Source organism: Thunnus albacares, chromosome 21 (assembly GCF_914725855.1).
Source record: "Thunnus albacares chromosome 21, fThuAlb1.1, whole genome shotgun sequence".
Lineage (NCBI taxonomy): Eukaryota > Metazoa > Chordata > Actinopteri > Scombriformes > Scombridae > Thunnus > Thunnus albacares.
This window is the reverse complement of record NC_058126.1, coordinates 8,101,057-8,113,601: the sequence shown is the minus strand read 5'-3', so window position 1 is coordinate 8,113,601 and position 12,545 is coordinate 8,101,057. Positions and strand designations below refer to the sequence as shown.

The 12,545-nt window shown below is 38.8% G+C and overlaps 1 protein-coding gene across 1 annotated transcript; it reads left to right on the top strand.

The window, feature by feature from the left end:
* Positions 1-3,625: 3,625 nt before the first annotated feature.
* LOC122972104 (phenolphthiocerol/phthiocerol polyketide synthase subunit C-like) lies at positions 3,626-12,437 on the top strand. The gene is made up of 6 exons (XM_044338865.1): positions 3,626-4,172; positions 4,727-4,880; positions 5,192-5,352; positions 5,847-6,053; positions 6,139-6,320; positions 6,437-12,437. Exons 1-6 carry the CDS (start codon positions 4,115-4,117, stop codon positions 11,984-11,986), a joined length of 6,312 nt encoding a protein of 2,103 aa, XP_044194800.1. The 5' UTR covers positions 3,626-4,114; the 3' UTR covers positions 11,987-12,437.
* Positions 12,438-12,545: the final 108 nt, after the last annotated feature.

Genomic DNA, 12,545 nt, shown 5'->3' with positions numbered 1-12,545 from the left:
ATAGATGTAACAGCAGAGCAAAGGAGAGACACTGATATAGAGATGTAACCAACCCGAGCACTGGTATTTGACATGTTTTTTTTTCTTCCTGAAATCAAATAATTTTTAAAATATTTGTATGAAATAAATGTTTGTAAAATTACCCACTATTTGTGCGGGTCCCCCCACATATGATGTCATATACGCAGAAACATGTCGGATGAAAGTAAACAATTCGTTGATAGCAAGAAACTTTTTATTAATTCACGTATCAATATTTTGCTCACATGTAATTTGTAATATGGTATTAGGTTGTAACCGTTAGTTTCTGTCCATGTTAAGTGACCTAGATTAGTTAGAAAAATTATTTATTAGTATTAACCCTGAATAGTCAGATAAAGCAACATTTTAGTGGTTTTAGGGAATGTACTGGTGCATCAACAAGTCTGGGACAAAATACAACACATCATCTTTGTAGCATCCATGTTGTTTCCACATTACGACTTAAAAGCTCATGAACACATGGAGATCAGAAGAGCAACTTTCTGCTAGTGATGTACTACATTATTTAGGTAAATCAGAAACATACTAGCAGGGAGTGACAAGTTTTCTATCAACTAAGATTAGCTAATGTTAGCATTAGCTCGCTAGTGACTACTGATGTTAGAAACATACCCTCGTAGTCGCATATGTAAGAGGAAGCGTACAGCTTAAACCTCTTATCCATTTTGGTGGCAGGAGTTTTAGATATCAGCCTGCATATACGATAGACATCGGTTATGGTCAATTTTGGCAGCTCCTGCAGGCATCTGAAATAAAACAGTGCCATCTTCAATGTAGCTCGTAAAGAGGATCTGAACCAGAAGTGATGCAACCTGTTCTACAGAATATGGAAGTTTATTGCGCAGAACCCCCATGAGACACAGGTGTACCACATTAGGGCGGGGCAGACAATCACAGTGGCGGGTAACACACGAGGGCAGGAAGTGAATGTCAAACGAGAGGGGACGTTAGTAATTACAAAATAAAACAGGAAATGCATGAATTAATAAAGAACACATGAAAACATGACCGATGAAGCAGAACAGGACATGACAATACTAAGAGCTTTTCCAGTACTTGTAGGTCAGTTCTCCTCCCTGTGGAAATATAGCCTGTTCCCCATTATCCACATCCCTTACCGCCCTCTATCAATTAAAATGTAGGCTAACTGTCTTCCCTGAATATTAATGTCCATTATTATTTAGTGTTATATCATTAAAAAAGCATGTCATTGGATGCCAAATAACACATTTGATTTAAATGGATAGTTGGAATATCATTATCATTAGTTTCCCATGCAGGGAACAAAAAAGCTGTGTTAATAGAAATTATATTCATGAGTGTGTTATGTGAGTCATGTTATTTGACTAAAAACTATGCATTTTCACACAATTTTGGACTATTATCATTGCAATATTAATTTTTAGAAAAGAACTTTAGAAAAGAAACAATTCATTTGTTCGAATTTGAACATATCACAGAGTTACAACAGACTGCATTAATGCCATCTCAGCACTTTTTTATTTCCTTGTCAGTATAAAAGGAACAATACAGAGAGTTCAGACTGTTTCTCAACAGTCTCTTTCTCAACATTTATATTAATTTAAAAAAATGTAAAATATCAGTTTAAAATCAGAGAAAAATTAATGATAAAAGTTTGGTTTCAGGTAAATTATATCAGCAAATGCATATTCAGCCAATTAAACCTTTTGCAGTCAGGATCTTTATGTGTGCATATGAAAGAGAAAAGAAAGCAAGTGCACATCCTGTTTATTTTGGCCGTCTAACAAAACATATCCTTAACCAAAGATTAAACCAAATCTACGCCCTTCACTTAAGTCAAGGTGACAAATGATTATGTTTTTGATTTATGAAATTAGAATATTTTTAAAATGTTACCAACCAGACTAGTGAAAACTTGATTTCCTTGATTGATAGATTTTGACTATCATATCTATTAGTTAACATGAAATACCTTTAAATTTTCACATATATGCCTTAAGAACCCAGGTTGGGACAAACTTCCTTTGTTCAGAGAATCATTTTTAGGGTTCTCTTAAACATGTGACTCTTGGAGTCAAGTTTCTTTCTGATCAGGTGAATCAGAATCATTTCTTCTGTTACTAACAATACTTTCAGCCTCATCTCACCTCTGGACTGTGTGACAAATTTAACTGGGAGTCTTAACAAAAACGTTTTTCAAATGTTATCTTTATATTATCAACAAACAATGTAATGGTCCCATTTTGAACATATCATGTAGTGACAACAGACTGCATTAATGCCATCTCAGAACTTATTTATTTACTTGTCAGAATAAAAGGAACAATAAAGAGAGTTCAGACTGTTTGTCAATCAACAACCTTAGAGAGCTCCTCCTGTGAGTTTAATGTTTGTTCTTGTTCTGGTTGGTTTCCTGGTTGAAGCTGCTTATTAATTTCACCTTCACTCATCAGCTTGATTCAGATCATTTTCAGCATCTAAAGGTAATGTAACCAACCTTTGTTAAAATGATATATTAACAGTAGAGATGGTAGTTATAGTGATGAGTTGTGTTGCCTTGTTGACTGCATTGGTGCAATGAATGAAAGAAATAAGAGTATTTATCAATACTCTTATTGGTTCTTTTTCATTACTAAAGAATTGGGGTTTTTTTTAAAATTATTGTTCAAAAAAAGAATAAATTCAGAACAGGAATAGAATAAATGTATATTTTAAATATGACAAAATATCATTTCTAACAGCAGCAACAGTAATGTTTCCATTAGCAAAGTCACTATATTAATTCAATAATTCATGATAAAAAAGTTTGGTTTTATGTAAATTTTTTCAGCAAATGCATATTCAATCAATTAAACCTTTTGCAGTCAGGATCTTTATGTGTGCACATGAAAGAGAAAAGAAAGAAAGCAAGTGCACATCCTGTTTATTTTGGCCATCTAACAAAACATATCCTTAACCAAAGATTAAACCAAATCTACGCCCTTCACTTAAGTCAAGGTGACAAATAATTACGTTTTTGATTTATGAAATTAGAATATTTTTAAAATGTTACCAACCAGACTAGCGAAAACTTGATTTCCTTGATTGATAGCTTTTAACTATCATATCTATTAATTAACGTGAAATACCTTTAAATTTTCACATATATGCCTTAAGAACCCAGGTTGGGACAAACTTCTTGTCTTCAGGGAATCATTTTTAAGGTTCTCTCAAAAATGTGGCTCTTGAAGTCAAGTTTCTTTCTGATCAGGTGAATCAGAATCATTTCTTCTGTTACTAACAATACTTTCAGCCTCATCTCACCTCTGGACTGTATGACAAATTTAACAGGGAGTCTTAACAAAAGCATTTTTCAAATGTTATCTTTATCTTATGGACAAACAATGTAATGGTCCCATTTTACAACAGACTGCATTAATGCCATCTCAGCACCTTTTTATTTCCTTGTGGGAATAAAAGGAACAATACAGAGAGTTCAGACTGTTTGTCAATCAACAACTTTAAAGGCTCTTTATGTGTGCATATGAAAGAGAAAGGAAAGATAGCAAGTGCACATACTGTTTATTTTGGCCGTCTAATAAAACATATCCTTAACCAAAGATTAAACCAAATCTACACCCTTGACTTAAGTCAAGGTGACAAATGATTACGTTTTAGATTAATGACATTGGAAAAAGTTGTGGTTCGCACAGCTCCAAGTCTTGAACAGAGTATTGGGTGCATGGTGTGGCAAGGATAAAACAAACAAAACACACACACTCACGGATCTAACCTCTTATTATTATTCAGCCAGAAGTCATCAAAAAACAGATGCAATAACAGCATATATAAACAAATGAGGTTCAAACACCAATCAGCGAAGAGAATACATAATTGTATAATAGGGTCCATCTGTGAATGAACTGCCCCGATGCTGCCTCCTCAGTCGAAGCAGGCGTGACCTCAGTAATGAGTGAAATCAATGACTGAGTTTTAAAGGATGCTGAAGACATTTGTTTATGGATGTGATGTTGCCAAGGAACAAGAGTGATGTTGACTTAATGGTTCAATAAAGATTTTTTGTTTTCTTCTTCAGTCATGTTCAGGCAGGATGGAGGAAGCTGAAGACGGCATTGCAGTGGTGGGCATTGGATGTCATTTTCCAGGCGGTAAGGCATTTGAATTTGGGAACTTAGTCTTTTTGTTTTCTTTTGTTTGTTTTTTGTGTTTCTTAATATTTTACTGACAAATTTACGATTTACAGATTTCTCACAATGTATACTAAGACACTTGAAAACTGACTAAATTAAATGGACAAAAAACTTAAGAAGAAAAGACAGAACTGCATTATTTCAACATTTTACCTCTGAATTTACCAGATAAAAAGATGTTTGCTTGAACTTTACTTGGGATAAACATCTTATCTCAACCTGACAGTCTGGGTTATTTAAATTAATTCCTGGTACTTCTAAATAAAAAAAAGATGTGTCATTATGTTATTTTATTCTAATTAAGTAAGTGTTGCTAACTTATATTTCATAATATAACCTATACCCTCTTTCACCATAACTTAGCATAACTTAGCAAATCAGGGGAATTGCAGAATGACAAAATGTTGGATACAAACACATACTGTACATACAAATACTAAATGCTTTATAGTATTTAATTATTCTTTGTATCTTGGTGGAGTCTTTAACTACTGTGTATATCTTTCAAACAGGAGAAGGACTTGACAATTTCTGGGAGGTTCTGGTGAATGGGAGAAACTGTTCTGCGCCATTTCCCAAAGAGAGATTTGACTTAGCCAGCTGGTATGACCCCGATGACAATAAAGCGGGTAAATCCCGCACAACCAAGGCTGCTCTTATTGATGGGTATGGTCTTTAACCCTAACACATTGACACTAAGAACCTACAAATAACAATGGCAATATATGAAAATATTTTTTTTAATATTTGCTGATATAAGTGATTTAATCAAAAATGAAGAATTGCCACACAGTAAAAGTTCAGCTCTGGAGAACCTTAAAATTTTGGTATTTTATTTAAACAGTAGTGTGAGGAAAGTCTATTCTTCTTTCCTCTCACATTTGCTGTGATCAGCACCTGATTTAATTATACTAGTGTACAATATGATCTATTTCTCAGTTATTAAATTAGATCCAATGATTTTTGCATGTTTTCAGTTTCAATGAATTTGACCACAAGTTCTTCGGCATCAGTGACAGTGAAGTGGAACAAATGGATCCTCAACAAAAACAGCTCCTTCAGTGTGTGTACAGGGCTTTAGAAAATGCTGGAATTCCTATGGAGAAGGCCAGTGGGACCAGGACAGGAGTATTTTTTGGTAAGACAGTACAAACATTTTTCTAGTGACTGGCTATAACCTTACACGCCAGATGGTTTGTTACCCAGAACCATCTGAGAAGTCATCCGTGGAAACTGTTTGAGAGGGGCAAGCGCTTTCAAAAAATACTTGGCAGGTGATTGGATGAACCATCTGTCTATCACCGTCTTACCTTGAGAGGCAGCTTGTTTCTCGAGATCACAAGATCATGTGAGAATCCTCATATGACGCTGATTGGTCTGAACCATCAGTGGTTCAGACACAAGCGCATAACTTGAAGCCTGACAAGAACGATTCTCATATGATCTTGTGATGTCGCGATCTCATGAAATCAGTTGCCTCGCAAGGTAAGATTGGATACAATATTACACACAGTTATGTATAATATTACTAATAATGACTTTAAGTTGACAAAAATGCAATTACTTTCTGCTGGATCAAATTTCCATCTTTTTTCCTTGAATCATCTATTTTTTATATTGATTTTATGACAGGCCTAATGAACAGAGATTACGAAACAAATGCTGCACAATTGCATCCAAGTATGATCAACCACTGGACTGGCACAGGGCTTGCCATGAGTATAGCAGCAAACAGGGTGTCCTACGTCTTCAACTTCACTGGGCCCTCACTGTGCATAGATTGTGCCTGCTCCTCATCCCTCGTGTCTGTTCATCTTGCTTGTCAATCCATTAAACAAGGTCTGTATTTCTAATTAAAGACAATGACAGCTCCTGTAACATAATACAATTTCAAAATACTGTATACTGTTTTCCCTCTCATCAGGAGATTGTGACATGGCTGTGTGTGGGGGGGTCAACTGTATCTTAGCGCCAGGAATGTTTGTTGCTCTCAGCAAGGCCAGGATGATCTCACCTGACGGGACCAGTAAACCTTTCTCCAGCAGAGCAGATGGCTATGGTAGAGGGGAGGGCTGTGGTGTTCTTCTCCTGAAGCCACTAAAAAAGGTCAGAATATGCAGAGGGTATTAAAAAGATCCATATATTTTTCAATGTTATAAATATTATATAAATAATACCTAATTATACTCTCATTGTTTCATTTTGGTCTTGTTGCTTTACAGGCTATACAAGACCATGATCACATCTGGGGTATCATCAGCAAAACAGCCGTCAACCAAGATGGTCACTCAGTCACTCCAATTACCAAACCCTCCATGGCACAACAAGAAGAGCTGCTGCGAAGTATCTACTCAGAGTATGACCTCACAAATGTCCAGTACATAGAGGCACATGGGACTGGGACCCCAGTTGGAGACCCAACAGAGGCAGAAAGCATCTCAAACGTCATTGCTAAAGCCAGACCTCCTGGTTCAGAGACAGTGCGGATTGGCTCTGTGAAGAGCAATATTGGACACACAGAATCTGCTGCTGGAATGGCAGGACTCATTAAGGTCCTCTTAATGATGAAGCATGAGACCATTGTTCCCTCCATTTTCTACTCCGAAGAGACTGCCAGAATAGATGCCAAAGCTCTGAACATTAAAATTCCTGAGGAAGCAGAAAAGTGGGAAGCCTCTGGTGCAAGAATTGCAGGAGTGAACAGCTTTGGTTTTGGGGGTACAAATGCCCATGCAATTGTCAAACAGTACAAACAGTCACACACTGAGATAAAGAATGACAGGAAGCAGGCAAGGTATTTTGTTATGTCGGCAAATTCACCAAAATCCATCACTCTGATGATGGAAGACACAATTAAACAGCTAGATGCAGATTGCAAAGTTGATCTAGATTCTCTAGTGTACACATCAGCTTGCAGGAGGAGCCACCTGAAACACAAATACAGAAAGGCTATCATGGTTTCATCCATAATTGATCTTAAAGAGAAGCTAAGTGCTGCTGTTAGCAAAACATTTAGCCCGTCCTACTCAGATCCAAGCTTAGTGTTCGTCTTCTGTGGAAATGGTGTCACTTATCATGGCATGTGCAAGCAGCTTCTAAAACATGAGCCTGTATTCAGAGATAAGATCAAAGAGATTGCACAATTTTTCCAAAGACTGAGTGCACTGAACATCTTGGACACACTTGAGAGTGAGTTTGAGAGTAGTGACTTCAAAAACCCAGATGTTGTCCAACCTCTCCTCTTTGCTATCCAGGTTGGCATTACCACCTTATTCAGACACTGGGGTGTCAAGCCTGATGCAATACTGGGTCACTCTGTTGGCGAGGTTGCAGCCGCCCACTGCTCTGGCCTCTTGTCTCTTGAAGATGCAGTGAAGGTAATCTATTTCCGCAGCACTCTCCAGAGAAAAGTCACAGGGGGAAAGATGCTTGTGATCAGCAACATGGCTGTATCAGAGGTGACTGCTCTTCTCCCTCAATACTCTGGTAGAATTTGCCTTGCTGCTTTTAACAGCCCGCAGTCCTGCACCCTCTCAGGTGATGCAGATGCTATAGATAGCTTCAATATGAAGCTAAACACCACAGCCAACAGTCAGAATCTGTTCCTCCGTGTACTGGATGTCACTGTTGCTTATCACAGCCACATGATGGATCCAATTCTGCCAGAAATCAAGGAGACAATTGGTTCCTTACAGTTGAATGATCTCGAAACACAGTTGTTCTCAACAGTGACAGGCAAGGAAGTACATCAGAGTGATTTCTGCACAGGCGCATATTGGGCTAGAAACATCCGTGAGCCAGTTGCTTTTGAGGAAGCAGTGAGGTCAGCAACTAAAGGAAAGAAGAATACAGTCTTTGTAGAGATAGGGCCAAGAAGAGCCCTACAAAGAAATATCATGGAATCGCTGGGTAATGACACAGCTGTTCTTGCTTCAGTTCAGCCAGAGAAAGATCACGAAACAATAATGTCAGTTGTTTCTAAACTGTTCGAACTGGGTGTTCGGGTAGATTGGAACACATTCTACACAGAATATGAGACCATGCCACTGCCTTTCCCACAATATCAGTTTGATTGCTCAGACAGGGATGTTATCATCAAAGCAGCACAGAAAAACACAGCAAGTAATCACCCTGTCCTCTGTCAGACAGGAAATGAAAGCAATGTTTTCAGCTGTGATCTGATGTCTGATTCTTCTTTCTACCTGAAAGAGCACAAACACAATGATATACCCATCATCCCTGGGGCCTTCTATGCTGAGTTGGGTTTAGCCGCATTCATGGCCATTGCCAAACCAAAAGTGCCCCTCAGCTCACTACAGCTCAGTGTCAATTTTCACAGTCCATTTGTTTTGACCCAAAATTCATCAGAAATGAAGGTGAAACTAGAACAAACAGAAAATGAAACTAGTTTCACAGTATTCTCCTCATCAGCAATGTATGCGTCAGGCACAGTGGTTTCAAAGAAAGAGAGGCTGATTGAGGAGCAGTCCATTTCCCTAAGCTCCATCAACAAAAGATGCACATCAGTAGTAAGCTCTCAGGAACTGTATAGGTATCTCTCTCAAGGAGGCTTTCAGTATGGAGATGTCTTCCAGAATAAGGGGGATGTGCACTATGGGGAAGATCTGAAAGAGGCATTTGTAGCTGTCACAGTTCCAGAGGAACTGCAATCTCAGTTGCATGATTACTGCATTCATCCTGTTGTGCTGGATTTTCTGATGCAGCTTCTCCCAGTCACAGTCCAGCACATTTTTGATGGTAGACCAGGATTTCCTGCAAAAATAGGAAGTTTGACAGTGTTGGAACCCTTGAAAGATGAAATGATTGTCTATCTGAGAGCAACGGATGTGGGTGTTGATCACTTTGAGGTCTGTGGCTGCTTTGCAGATAAAGAAGGCAGAGTGTTGGTTGAGGTTAAGCATGCAATAATCAAGTACCTTGGCAGTCGTTTTCATGTGGTTGAGGAGTACTTCTACCATAATGACTTTGGTGTCATCTCTGAAGGCATCACATCTGCTCTCCCTCCTAAGGCCTTGGTCTTTTGTGATCATCTAGGGATCTCTAAAGTCCTGCAACAACACTTGGACTCAAGGTCTAGATACATTTCCTTCACACATTCAGACATTTTGAGCCATGGGTTCCCCGCTCTCCTGGCAAATCTCAATATCAAAGATATTGAGAAAAACTTTGATGAGGTCTTATTTATGTGGGGCAAAGAAAACCTCACTTCACTGGAAGCTGATGTTGTCCTGCAGAATTTGGCGAGTTGCTGTGAGACTTTCCGCCAAATAGTCCTTGAGCTCAAGCGGATTCGTTTCCCAAACTCCATCAGAGTGGTAACCTACTGTTCATCTGACATCACATTAGAATACATAAGTCCAGGTTTTGCACTCACTGGCATGACAAGATCATGTGCTGCAGAGATACCAGAGCTTTCATTTCAGTTGATTGATATAGGCACTATCTCTGCTAAGGACATTGCAGCTCTTTCTGATGTCCTAAGATCGTATCCTTGCAGCAAGTACCCAGAATTGGTGGTAAAAGAGGGGCTGATTCTGAAACCTTCCATTGTGCGTACCCAACCTGAGATAATTGACAACTCAGAGGGCAGTTCTACCTCTAACATGTCTGAGCCCTACATCCTTCAAACAGCTGATGCACATAAGATAACTCAACTAAGTGGCATTCATTTTGACGAGGAGGCGCAGCCAATCAGTGATGCATCAGTTGAAATTCGGCCCACTAAGATGTGTGTTCATTCGTCAGATTACTTCCCTGTCAGTGCCTCACATCTGAAATTTGGCCAGACACTGTACTGGGACAAACACTCATCACAGAACCACAAGCTCCTTTCTCTTGATTTCAGTGGTACTATTACAGCAGTTGGAAAACATGTCAGGAAGTTGAAAGTGGGAGACCAAGTTGCTTGCTGTTACCCTGTGGTGGCAGCCAGCAAGATCAGAGTTCCAGAGGATGTGTGCTACAGCACCAAACACTTCCCATGCCTTAAAAAAACACCCTGTGTTTCCTACTTTGTGCTAGCATGGGAAATCCTGCATCGTGCCTTGCCAAGAGCCAAAAATCGTCTAGGAATCATATCCTCTGTGCCTGACTCTGCTCTGATGAAAGTCTTAGCACTCACTTCTCACAAATCCCGGTGGAAGGTGATTGTTGGAACACAGTGCAATGGCTCTTTTGCAGATGTCAATCAAATGTACGCATTTGTTGTCCTGCCTCCATTTGATGAATCCCTGATTGCTAATGTCTGCAACTTTCCTGGTGTCCAACATGTTGTCATCATCTCTGAATCTCAGATGCAGTATTTGCTTGCTCAGGATTTGTTCCAAAGTGTAAAGGAACGTGTTCATGTGCAGACAATTCACATGCCAGTCATTTTGCAAAAGGCATCCTTGAGTGCACAAAGGCAACACATTTATCACTGGCTCAAATCCTTGAACTTGAGCAGGACATTTTCTCTTGAAAGTTTTACCTTTCAGAATATGAAATCTGAAAGCATCATGAATCTTCATTCAGAGGAACCAGAATCATACTTCAACTCAAAGAAACTGGCTGTTGTGGCTTTAGAAAAAGGTCACAGCAATGAATTATCCGACATTCCACTGCTGTCAACAAAAAAACAGCTTTTCCGAAAGAGAGCAGTGTACATTGTGGCAGGTGGTCTCTCTGGTCTGGGCTTTGAAACGGTCAAGTTCGTCTCGCAAAGAGGGGGTGGGTACATTGTCATACTCTCCAGGAGCAAGCCCACTCCAGATGTGCAAAAAGAGATGCAAAATGTGGAGAAACAGAATGGAAACTGCATCACTGCAATGCAGTGTGACATATCTGTCTGTGAGCATGTGCACAAGGTTATCAGTGTCATCAGCCTGAAATTCCCTGGTTGTCCAATCAGAGGAGTGTTTCACAGTGCAGTTGTCTTGCATGATGGGCTGATTGAGACCCTTGACAGATCTCTCTATGAGAAAGTTCTCAAACCCAAAGTAAACGGTGTACTTAATTTGCACCATGCAACACTGAGCTGTGAGTTAGATTACTTTGTGTGTTACTCCTCCATCGCAGCTTTTCTAGGAAATGCATCACAAACAAACTATGCAGCAGCCAATACATTCCTCGACATGTTCTGTCAGTACAGGCGCAACCTCGGGTTGCCAGGACAGTCTATCAGCTGGGGAGCTCTGAACCTCGGGCTCCTCTTGAACAAAGAGCATATCCAGCAATTCCTGGAGGCAAAAGGGATAATGGTGTTGGATGTGGCTGAGATTCATCAAAGTCTGGAGCAATGCCTTGTGCTCAACCAACCCCAACAGGCTGTTTGTAGGTTTCACTTCAGAAATCTCATGTACAATGTCTCCTCTCAAAATGCAGCCTTGTATACGCGCATGTACGCAATAGTAGAGGACGCTTTACTAAAGTCCAAAGAGACAGATTCTCAAACTAAACAAACCAACTCTGTCTCACCAAAAGACTATCTTGTCTCACTGCTTACTGAGACCGTTGGCATCGATAAAAGTGATATAAAAGATGAATCACCTCTTTCATCCTTAGGCATTGACTCTATGCAGGCCATGACTCTGCAAAATCTCATCTTTCAAGGGAGAGGTGTGAATGTGCCTTTGGTAAGGTTGTTGGATCCCAATGCTACACTATCAACAGTGGTAGCTTTCCTGAGTGAAGAAGCTGGAGATGAAAATTTCAGCAATAACCAAAAGTCTCCTCCAACTGAGGACATGAATGATGTTTCAACCAGATTATAAAAATGTCAAATGTAGATATTAGAGAAATATAAACAGCCTATGTTAGCAGAAGAAAATGCTGGAGTAGTTGTAGATTTTGACAGTGAATTCAATAGTGAGCTGATAATAGCCATTGCAATACAGCTGCATTCATGTGTTAATTCCACGTGTTGATCCTGTTTTTTTTTCTATGTTTATTTCTGTTTTTTAGTTTTTTGTTTGTGTTTGGCTCAGGTTATTGTTTTAGTTCATTCTGGCATTGTAGTTTTACATGTTTTTTTTTTCATTTTTGTAAACATACATCACTTATTTTTTTGTGGAGACAAACAATTTTAAATGAATGTTTTGTATTGCAGTTTTACTCAGTTTTCATTGACATGTTTATGATAAAAAGACATAAAAAGACTCAGTATAAAATGAAATACACAATAGTTGTTGATAAATGATTATTTGAATAATTTATGTTAATTTTGTACCAAATTTTATATTATTTCATAAATATTCAATAAATTTGAATCTTTCAAGCTCGTCTCTTTAATTCAAATCAATCATTATATTTACGTGAACTTTAACACTTTCA

Bases quoted from the DNA above. Each gene is read 5' to 3' on its own strand.
- LOC122972104 (XM_044338865.1), top strand. From the start codon at position 4,115: ATGGAGGAAGCTGAAGACGGCATTGCAGTGGTGGGCATTGGATGTCAT. The intron at 6,054-6,138 runs GTCTGTATTTCT...CCCTCTCATCAG, and splicing joins TTGTCAATCCATTAAACAAG to GAGATTGTGACATGGCTGTG. The intron at 6,321-6,436 runs GTCAGAATATGC...GTTGCTTTACAG, and splicing joins TCCTGAAGCCACTAAAAAAG to GCTATACAAGACCATGATCA.